This window comes from Eschrichtius robustus, chromosome 11 (genome assembly GCF_028021215.1).
Source record: "Eschrichtius robustus isolate mEscRob2 chromosome 11, mEscRob2.pri, whole genome shotgun sequence".
Classification (NCBI taxonomy): domain Eukaryota; kingdom Metazoa; phylum Chordata; class Mammalia; order Artiodactyla; family Eschrichtiidae; genus Eschrichtius; species Eschrichtius robustus.
The window spans coordinates 98,384,778-98,395,339 of NC_090834.1; the positions used below are offsets into that span (position 1 = coordinate 98,384,778).

General features: G+C 55.1%; 1 protein-coding gene across 5 annotated transcripts in view; it reads left to right on the plus strand.

The window, feature by feature from the left end:
- Positions 1 to 9,717, plus strand: part of TSPAN18 (tetraspanin 18) — a 180,834-nt gene extending 171,117 nt beyond the window's left edge. For 4 of the 5 annotated variants that reach the window (XM_068554708.1, XM_068554706.1, XM_068554709.1 and 1 more), the window contains 2 exons: positions 6,533 to 6,616; positions 8,453 to 9,717. In XM_068554708.1, the coding sequence (XP_068410809.1) occupies positions 6,533 to 6,616; positions 8,453 to 8,500 (132 nt within the window). In that variant the 3' untranslated portion in view covers positions 8,501 to 9,717. Of the gene's footprint in view, positions 1 to 1,136; positions 1,913 to 6,532; positions 6,617 to 8,452 lie in introns of those variants that run through there. The other variant, XM_068554707.1, reaches the window with a different exon arrangement.
- Positions 9,718 to 10,562: the final 845 nt, after the last annotated feature.

A 10,562-nucleotide genomic window follows, 5' to 3' on the forward strand; every position in this document is an offset into this window, starting at 1 on the left:
GTCTGATGAGACTCTTTCCAGCCTCAACTTTGCCTCATGAACTCAGCACCCTCATCCCCTGCACCTGCTCATGTCATGTCCAAGGACTCATCAGGCCCCAAAGCCACATTCCTCTGCCCCTTATGGTCCTGCCTCCCTGCACTGGGGGAAAGAGACCTAAATAAAGAAACAAAGGTCCTGGAATCAGGCTGCTATGAGCTGGGGGCAGGGGCAGCGCCCCAGGAGTTAGGTCTCAGCCGTGAGGAGAGGCTGCAGGGTGTGGGGGGATGTTTCAGGCTGTGACGTCAGGCAGACCTGGGCTGTTAGCAGCTGTGTCACCTTGGCCAAGACACACTCTCCGGACCTCAGATTCCCGACACAGTGGCAGAGACTGCTGGCTGCCCCCGTGCTCGGTTCATGCTTCCTCCTTGGAAAGAGGAGGTTTAGAGACCCCGTGACCACCAGGTAAAGCCCCCCTTTCCAGCCTCCCTTGCAGCTAAGCCATATGACCCAGTTCTAGCTGAAGGGAGGTGAGCAGAGGTGATTTGTGCAATGGAGTCGTGTCCTTAAGAGGAAGCACTGTGCCTGCCCCTCCTTGTCCCCCCCCCCAACCCCTGGCTGGTGGTAACAGCCATCTTGGTGACAGCCATGGTGACAGCCATCTCAAACCCTGCAGAGGAGGGTGGCCCCCTAGAAAGTCAGAGCATCAGGGCGCCTGGGCCACTGACAACTCCATGGATCAGAGCAGCCAGCACAGCTTGGGGGTTGATAAGGCAAACAAACTTCTACCATTAGGACTGCCTGCTGCCCACAGCCAAGCTTCTATCCTAAGGCCCCTTGTGAATTGTTCAGGGAGGCTTCCCATGGGCCCTGTTCTTTTAGGGCTTCATCCTGACAGGCTTCCCATTTCTGGATTCATCCGCCATTATGATGCCTCCTTCCACCTCCTGGGTGTGGCTTTGAAATTGAAGTTCATCAGAGAGGTCCCTGTGCGGCTACATTAGTTCTTTACGATGACTCTTCCCCTGTTTCTCATGAGGATTACCAGAGATTGACTTCTGGGATTCCTTTTCTGAGACACTAGCATCCCTCCTGAGCATTCTTCCCTTTTAAAAGCCTCTGCTGAGGGACTATTTCTTTTTGATTTTTCTCCAAAGCCCACTTCCCTGAAGCCCAGGATGCATTCCTGAATTTGCCTCACATCCTCATCACAGTTTTGAGTCAGTGAACAACATGTTTGATTCCAAGTAACTGAAAATCTAAACTAAAAGGGTTGAAGCAAATGGCAAGAATTCTGGAAGACAGTGGCTTCTCATATTTATCAGTGGCTCCATCATGTCAATCAAGGCCTAGTCTCTGTGATCCTTGTGGCCTTTCTTTGTGCTTAGTACCTCATGGTGGCAAAATGGCTGCCATGGCTCCAGACATCCCACCCATGTTGAAGACCGGAAGAAGGTGGCACCAGCTTCTTTCCCAGAAACCCCCATCAGACTTCTGCTTTGGTCTCACTGGCCAGGACTCAGTCATATGGCTGTCAGGAGCTAAGGCAGAGTGCACTCATCTATGGGTGTAGAGTTAGTCCACCGGCCCTGTTTATCACTGAGTGCCAATGAAGAGAAATAAGGAAATCCCCAAAGGTGATCCATGATGAATAACCGGACTCCTCCACTGGTATGAGTTGAATCCACCATGGCAGCTTCTCCTGCTCATTCCTCAGCCTTCCCTGGGTCAAGATAGTCACCCAGGCAAGTCAAGAATGTATTCCCCTGCTGGAAAAAAAATATCAGGGAGTGTACCAGGAGATGGTGATCTTGCTAGACCTTGACTCCAGGCCAGTATGGTGACCACCAAGAGGAAAGCATCCATTTTTCCCACTTGTCAGGGTGGTCTTAAGTGTTCTCTCCCCACAGCATCGCTGTTTCTCTGCTTTATCCTCAGTGCTCCCCACCCGCTTCCTGGTGGGTTGTGACTATGGGTGCTGCTGTGTCTCTCCTAGACATAAAGTACTACACTCTCATCCTCCTGACGAGGGAAAAACACTCCAGCCAGAGAGTGAGAGCAGCCTGTTCAAAGGCCCTGGGGTAGGAGGGAGCATGGTGTGTTCCAGGGACCAAGAGAAGGCCAGTATGGCTGGAGCACAGTGAATAAGGCAAGACTAGCTCAAAGCGAGGGTATCAGCAGGACCAGACCATGCAGTGCTGACGGGCCCATGGCAAAGATGCTAGAAAAGCAAAGAAGCCCATGTCGAGTTCTACGTGGGGTTGTGGCCATGTTGGCCCTCTGGCTGCTCAGTGGCCAGGGGTTAGAGATGGACCTGAGTGAACAGGATGGATTTTTACACTGGTCCCAGTGAGAAACAGTGATGGGTTAGACCAGGATGGTGGCAGTGGAGACGCAGAGAGGTGTATGGATCTGAGAAATGAATCAGGAGGTAAAATGGTGGTAGGCCGACTTTGGGGAAGGCAGGATGAGGCGGTGATGAGGGTGACTCCATAGGTCCTGGTTTAGGGGGAAGATCTCAGATCTGGTCTGAGGCAAGCTGAGTGTGAGGTGCCTTTGGGACCTCCAAGCAGTGGTAGCCAGTGGACAGTTGGACTTAGAGGGCTTGGGGGAAGGTCCATGCTGGACGTATAAATGTGGGTGGCCTTTGTGCTGGCACCTCTGGCCTAGCTGCCCTCTGTCAGATTAGGTTGGGGGGTGGGGAGACTGGTCGGGAGCCAGGGGTGGGGCGATGTTCTCTCTCTGCAGAGATGGAGAATGGGTGCTGGCGACAGCGGCACAGCTAGGGGACTCGCAGTCTGTGGTGGCAGCCTGGGGAGAGATGGTCCCCTGCAGCGTCTCGCTGGGCAGGGTCAGGATAAGGGGTGGGCATCCATCCTGAGGGTGAGGAAGAGGTGATACCCCGGGCTGTAGGCAGCTCCGGGCCCTGAGTCAGGGACCCCGCCTGGGTGAGCGAGAACCGAGGCTTCCTGATGCAGCTCCTGGGAGCTTGGACTTCCCTCAGTGTAAATACGCTTCCCTGCCTCCTTGGGTGTGACCTTGAGCAAGTAGTCAGCTGCTCCCTCCCTCCTTTCCTCTTCCTCGAGAGGCTGGAATGGGGACTAAGTCATAACAAGCACACGAGGCCACAGCAGAGTTCTGGCCAGAGCGGACACTCGCTAAGTGTTGGCGGCATCTTCCGTTCACCCCCTGCCCTCACTGCTCCCTCCGAGGGCGTCTCAGTACCAGGGCCTCCATCAGCCAACTGGTCTGCTCGACTCAGCCCAGGGACCCAAAGGGTCTTTGGTGCCACAGCCCAACAGAGGGCAGATGAGCAGTTAAGGCCCCAGGTACCTCATCCACAGCAGATAAGGGGCGCAGGGATGTCTTCCCTCTGGGGACAACTCCCACCCACCGGCCCGGGTGAGGCACATAAAATCAACTTCAAGTTCAGGAAGGGATTTACTGCTCCTCCTGCCCCTTGTAGTATAGGGGTGTGTGTGTGTGTGTGTGTGTGTGTGTGTGTCTCGTGCACGGATCCCCAGGGCGCGCGTGTGTGTGTGTGTGTGTGTGTCTCGTGCACGGATCCCCAGGGCGCGCGTGTGTGTGTGTGTATGTGTGTCTCGTGCACGGATCCCCAGGGCGCGCGTGTGTGTGTGTGTATGTGTGTCTCGTGCACGGATCCCCAGGGTGTGTGTGTGTGTATGTGTGTCTCGTGCACGGATCCCCAGGGTGTGTGTGTATGTGTGTGTATGTGTGTGTGTGTGTGTGTGTGTGTATGTGTGTCTCATGCACGGATCCCCAGGGCGTGTGTGTGTGTGTGTATGTGTGTCTCGTGCACGGATCCCCAGGGCCATAGAGTGTAAACCCACACACCCAACTCTGCACTCAGACACTTCCTGCCACCCAGGGGCAGAGAGAGAGAGAGCATGGTCCTAACAGGACCGAGGGCTGGCTCCCTGCCAACACTGTTCAACGTGCTTTGTCTGGAGCACCTCATTTTATCCTCACACAATCCTATGAAGTAGTTAGCCTACATAGCCCCAGTTTCTGGATGGGGCAAGTGAGGCCTAGAAAAAGTAAGTACAGGACCACCTCAGAGATACTGCGGGTTCCATTCCAGACCACCGTGATAAAGAGAGGGACACGAATGTTTTGGTTTCCCAGTGCCTATAAAAGTTATGTTTACACTACACTTTATTAAGTGTGCAATAGCCTTATGTCTAAAAAGACAGCGTGCATACCGTAAGTAAAAATGCTTTATTGCTAAAAAAAATGCTAACCATCTCCTGAGCCATCAGCGAGAGGTAATAGTAACGTCAAAGATCACTGATCACAGATTCCTGTAACACATCTAATAATAATGAAAAAGTTTGAAATACTGCAAGAATTACCAAAATGTGACACAGAGACACGAAGTGAGCAAACGCTGTTGGAAAAATGGCACCAACAGACGTGCTTAACGCAGGGTTGCCACAAGCCTTCAATTTCTAGAAAAACACGATATCCATGGAATGCAATAAAACGAGGTATGCCTGTCAGTTCGCCCAGTAAGCAAGTGGCTGGTGTAACCACCACTTCTCCCCGGGTTATTGGTGCTTCTTGTCTGGAAGGCCCCCAAACTGCACGACAAAGCCAGTGTCGGGGTAGAGGGGTGGTGTGGAGCAGTGGGTGCTGTCGTTGGCCCCGGGAGGCAGGTGGCAGCCAGAGGGGATGACGGGGGGCCAGAAGCATCCCTCCTGGGCTCCTCCCTGTCTCCCTTCCCTTCCCTCCAGAGCGGGCCAGCTTTCTGCTGCCATTGCTCTACATGTTGGGGTTCTGATGCTTTAAAAAGAGCTAAACAGACCAAGGGGGTTGGCAGTTTGAGTTCTGCCCTGACACGGGTCTGCAGGCGGATCCAGGATGGCCCTGGCCTGGCCAGGCAGATGGGGCTTCCCTGCCAGCTCTGAAGTTGCCTCCAGCCACTCTGGGTTCCTGACCAGCTGGCCTGTGGGAGGGCGCCCTTAGGGCTCCGATCACACAGCCCTTAGCTGGGCTCCCAGTGGCACTGCTGAGACAAGGCCCGAGTTCAGCTAAGACCTTCTTTCCTTGTTGTCCTTGCCGGGACTGTGGTGTCTCAAAGCCCGGCCATGGCAAAGGCATTAGAAATCACCTGGGGCATCTGCTCACGACGTAGGGGGTGAGGCCTTGGCATCTGCATTGTTGACCACCGCCCAGATGATTCTGACACACTATCAGCCCCAAGAGCACTGTGGATCCAGGTCATCGTGCTGGAGGGGTCTGTTTATCTGGGTACATCCTATTTGCTGCTGAGTGCTCAAAGGGGGGCCTGTGGGAGCCCTCCCTGCCCAGCCTCCAGCAGGAGGGTCTCATGCCATCCGCCTGGCCACTCTGCCCAGATCACGTCCTGCTGTCCACCTGCCTGGGCTCAGCCTCATGGCGCGTCATTTCCACTTCCGGCCAATGAGGCGGGGCTTCTGGGTGATTGACAATGGGCGTGAACACCCAAGAATCACCTAAGAATCACCCAAGAATCTTAACAGAGCTCAGAAACAGCCAGAGTCACCCAACAGGGACCAGGCATGATCCTCACCCCCACCCGGGGGCTCTTCCCTCTGCAGTTCCTCTGGCTGGGCCCAAAGAATATGCAGGTTCTCATAATAGAAAGAAAAATTTCCCCCTTTAAAAATACATTTCATTCAAGGCAACTACCATGCATCAGTCTCTGGTCAGCATGGTGCTGGGGGAAGGAGCATGGACATGAAGATGACCAAGACGTGAGGCACCCAGGGTCGGATGGGGCTGAGGTCACGTGCTGGCAGCTTCTGGCTTTGCTCGCATGCTATCCCTCTCTTTCTCTTTCTCTCTTACTGGGTCCATCTCTATCTCAGTCTGTACATCCTGAGGACTGCTTTAGAAAGCAGTAATAGCACAGGAATTCAATCCATTTAGAAGGGGCCCTGTGAGAGCTGGGCTGGTCCTGGAAGGCTGCCTGGAGGAGGTGAGGTATGTGCTGGGTCTTGAAGAATGGGCTGTGTTTCCTTAGGGCAGAGGCTGCAAACCAAAATCCAGCTGCCAGGCTGGTAATGGGAAGGAGTAGAGAGGGTGGGTGGGGGAAAATAGGGGATGGTGGTTCCCCAGGGAACACCTGTCCCCAGGTACTGCCACGTAGAAATGATGGCTTACCTCGCTGGATCTTCTGATTTTATGAGAGAAGCAAGGAGCCCAGATATTTATTGGAAATTTCCCAATATTCCAATCAAAAAAGAAGAAAGGGTCTGTGGCTGATTCGGCAGCAATCAGGCTGGCAGTTTTCAGCCCCGCCTGAGGGGCTGGAGGGCCAGGAGGGTCTTTGGTGTATTGCTGCTGAGTGGCTGAGCTTATGGGCCTCCTGCCTCCCCTGCTCCTCCCCACCAAACTGTCCCAGCAGCGGTGTGACAGGGTAGGCCTGCTGCTGCCTGAGCTTTGGGGCCACATGCCAGTTCCCAGGCTTCACACCCCAGTCCTGAGGCTGGCCCTTGACCTCTGTCCCTCCTTCCTGGCTATGGCTTTACCTCTGGTCCTTCCCTCTCAGGGCTGTTACACGGTGATCCTCAACGCCTTCGAAACTTACGTCTACCTGGCCGGAGCCCTCGCCATAGGGGTGCTGGCCATCGAGGTAAGTAAAGGCCCCCGCTTCTGTGGCTCCTCAGAAGCAAGACAGACACCTACACAGGGTCTCAGGCAGATCCCCCATGGCCTGCACCCCCAGCCTGCCTCCATCTCCAGGTCCTTAACCCAGGACCCAGTGGGTCCCCACTGCAGGGACGATGCGCAGGTAAGCCCAGCCGTGTCTGTCTGCTGCCTGCGAGTCATCCTGGGACTCTGGACACATCTGAGCAAGTCTGCGGGCAGTGGGGATGGACAGGCCCTGAGAGTCACTGCCCTCACCCCTACCCACGGTCCAGAGTGAACTCTGGCTGGAGGATCAACGCAGCTGATTTGAGGGAGGGGCTACAGCCTGTGCTTCTAGATCAGGTCCATTCTCTGTGGGGTGTTCAGGGCCTGCGGGGCCTTGTGAACCTCACAAGCGCGCGTTGAGCCCCAGAGGTGAAGACAGAAGGGACCTGAGCCCCCTCAAACGGAAGGTAGCCGCGGACTCTTGAAGCCACCACTAGGTGGCGCTTTGGCCAAAGGGCGGAGCCGCCCCCTTCCCTTCCTTCTACCACCCTCTCCCGGATCTCAAACCCGCTGCCCTGGGAGGTTGGACAGAGGGCTTTGCCCAGGCCCGCCCATCTCAAGAAAGGGGCCGTCAGTCTTCGGCCAGCCAGGAAATGAAATCAGGCCGCCCTATCCTCAACGTTCCCCCTCCCACCTGGCACCATAAAGATGGCCTTGCTTAGCTTCTTACTGTGTCCTACAGCCCTGCTTAGAGCAGTTTTGTGGAGACTATTGAGGATGGGGAGAGGGAGGGGTCATTCATTCATTCATTCGTCAAGCAAAGATTGAGCCCCTACTGTATGCCAACGCTGTTCTAGGTGAACAAGTCCTCTCCTAGGAGGAAACAATGAACAAGAAACACAAATCAGTACCAGGCCCCCTGGGAAAACGCAGGCGTGGGTCCCCTGCAGGAAGAACATGGGCTTCTAGAGTTCAACTTCCAGCTCTGCCTCTCCCCACGCACAGGATGCCCGAGCCACAGTTTCCTTAACTGCAACATGGTGCTAAAAGCCTGCTCCTAGGGCACGGTGGGGCTTACAGGTGCTGGGGACTACGTGCCTGGCGTGTAATAGGGGCTCGCTAAGCAATGCCTGTGTTCCTGGCCTGCTGCCCTCACACCCAGCCCACAAGCCCAGCTGTGGCCTCTGTGCCAGTTTGGAGAAGGGCTGCATATTCCTTGCCTATTAGTAACAATCCTGGTAACTTCTAATTAAGCATCTACTATATAACAGGCTTCATTACATCGTTAATTGCCTTAGACTTCAATCTCACCTCCTTCCTGTGAGCTGGAAGGAGGCGAGTGCGGGGGCTATGAGCATGGTCTCTGGAGTCAGAATACCTAGACTCCAATCCTGGATCCTCCATTTGTAGCTGTGTGACCTTAGGTGGGTTACCTGACCTCCCTGCGTCTCACTTCCTGGTCTGTGAAAATGTTTCTGAGACAGCACTTAGAACCGTGCCCGGCACGTGGTAGGCTCTTGATACATACTCAGACCCAGAGAAGGGAACTGAGTATTGGTCCAAGTTTGCTGCTGGCAAATAAGGGAGCTGGAGTTGAACCCATGTCCAAAGCCCCCTTCTTTTCATGACTACACGGCATGAAGGGGACCAGTGACTGGCAAGAGGGGCTTGCCCCCAGGGCAGTGTCAGGAGTGCCAGCAGCAGGAGTGTGCTAAGAGTGATTGGTGAGCCCCCTTCCTGTCCCAGAGCAGACAGCCCCTTCTCGTTGGGGAGGGACAGCCCCCTGGAGGGCTGTGAGCCCAGCCTGACAAGCAAACTCCTATTTTCTTTACAGCTTTTTGCCATGATCTTTGCCATGTGCCTCTTCCGGGGCATCCAGTAGAGGGTGTGGCCTGAAGATTGAAGACTCACCCCACCCACCACTGCCCAGCACCCAATGCCCTCCCCTCCCCCTCACCCCTGCCCTCTTGGCCCTGGGGGAGGAGGTGAGGCCATGATGAGTGGCCAGGAAATGGGGCAGAGGAAAACAGCTATTTTTTTAACAAAACAAAATGAAGGCAAAAATATGGACTGATGTAGCCCGACTGGACTCCGGAATGGGCGCCATGGGGTTCTCCGCAGGGGCCCGGGCACCTGAACCCAGGATGCAGTCTGCACTAGAGACCAAAGCAACACCAGGGCCAGGCCCCCTCCTTGGTGCAGCCAGATCTGGCAGCCCGGGACCTGGGCCCTCAACTCACAGCTTCAGGATCTGGTGCCAAGGAAGTAATAAGGATTTAGGCAAGAAGGAGGCAAAAGAAGATTGCGGAGAAAGGTTGGCAAAGCCCAGGGGCCCTGAGGAGACCTGGTCACCATGTCCTTGAGGACTTGGAACCTACTTGGAGTCCCTGGTCCTCCGAGGATGGAGTTGTCCCTGCCTCAGGCTGGGGCCAAGAGTGGGCTGCAGATGCTGGATCCAAGGATGGCCCAGCCGGTAGGGTCCGTGCTTCCCCATCTGTTGGAGCAAATAATCTGGAAAGCCCAGAGAGGAGCAGTTTCTCATCCACAGTCACACAGCACATGCGTGACAGTTCTGGACAAGAACGCCGCCATCCCCAGGCTGACTGTCACTCCTTCCAAGGCTCTGTTGGTCCCAGCAGACCTACTGCTCACACCCCTCCCTGGCCTCTGCATCCTGGTTTCCCCAGAAGCGAACGGGCAAGCTGGTCAGGAATTGCCTCTTCCCGGCTCCACAGCTAAGAAAATTCTGGACTCTGCCCTCCCTGCTCTCCCTGCCACCTCCCCACACTTTTCTCTAAGTCCCAGGAACACACACATGCACACACACCACAGCCCCTTTTCTACACTGCCCACCTTTCCTCCACCAACTCCACCAACTCCCTGGCCCCCAGGGCTGGAAGGAACCCCCAAGATCATCTGGTTCTCCTCTCCTCACTCAGAACTGCCATTCGGATGTCTTCCAAAAGATCCCTGCCAAGACTTCTCCATCTTCTTCTTGCACACCTCCAAGGACGGGGAGCTTACTATCTCCCAAGACAGGCTTCTCTTTGGACTGCTCTGACTTTAGCATCAGCTCAATACACGGAAGAGGTTTCTGTTTTTCTGTGGTTCTGTGCATGGCATCCCACTTGCTCTCTCTCCTTCCCAAAGCGTTAAGGCCACACATTGTCCCCCCGAGCCCCGTTATTTCCAGGCTAAAGAGGTGCCCCAGGGCACCTCATCATTTCTGCTGTGACACGGTTTTCCTGTCCCTTCGCTGTCCATAGCACATTTCTGAGTGTTTCCTCCAGGATCTGGCAGGGAGAGGTTTCCCCACAGACTCACACCCACACAGCACCCACAAATCAGCCCCTCATATGCAGGTCTCAAATTCTAGACCAGTGTTAGCAACTGTATTGCAAGATGCCTCGACCCTGATCAATCAGGAGCGGCTGCCAGAGGCTGTGCGGAGAATCTGAGGCTTGGTCTGGACTCAATGGGGGAGGACAGTGTAATCTTGATTAGTGACGTCTGCCAAGCAACTCCAGCTTGTTGAGGGATGGGTGTGGAAGGGACAGTATGGTGCCCGCTCTCCTCTTTTCATTGTCCCTCTTCAGGGTCTGGGAAGAGCCCATTCTATCTCAAAGGCCCTGTGCCAGCTTCCAGCCTCCCCTCCAGCTTTCCAGCCACTGGGAGACAGAGCAGTGGCCTAGAGCCCAGTGTTCCCCTGCTCTGCCACCTACCCCCTTCTGAGATGCAGCCAGAGCTCTGTGCCTGCTGTAAAGATTTGGTCTGACCCTCCCCCCATTTCTCCCCTTCCCCCTTGCGCTCACCCTGCTGTCCTCACCAGTCCTGGCCCATTCTGGGCTGGGTCTTTCCATATTGTCCCTGTATCAGTCTGCCCTGGCAACTCCATAAATGATGTTATGAACTCCCTAGTGACTGGGCAACCCCAGGACCCAGGG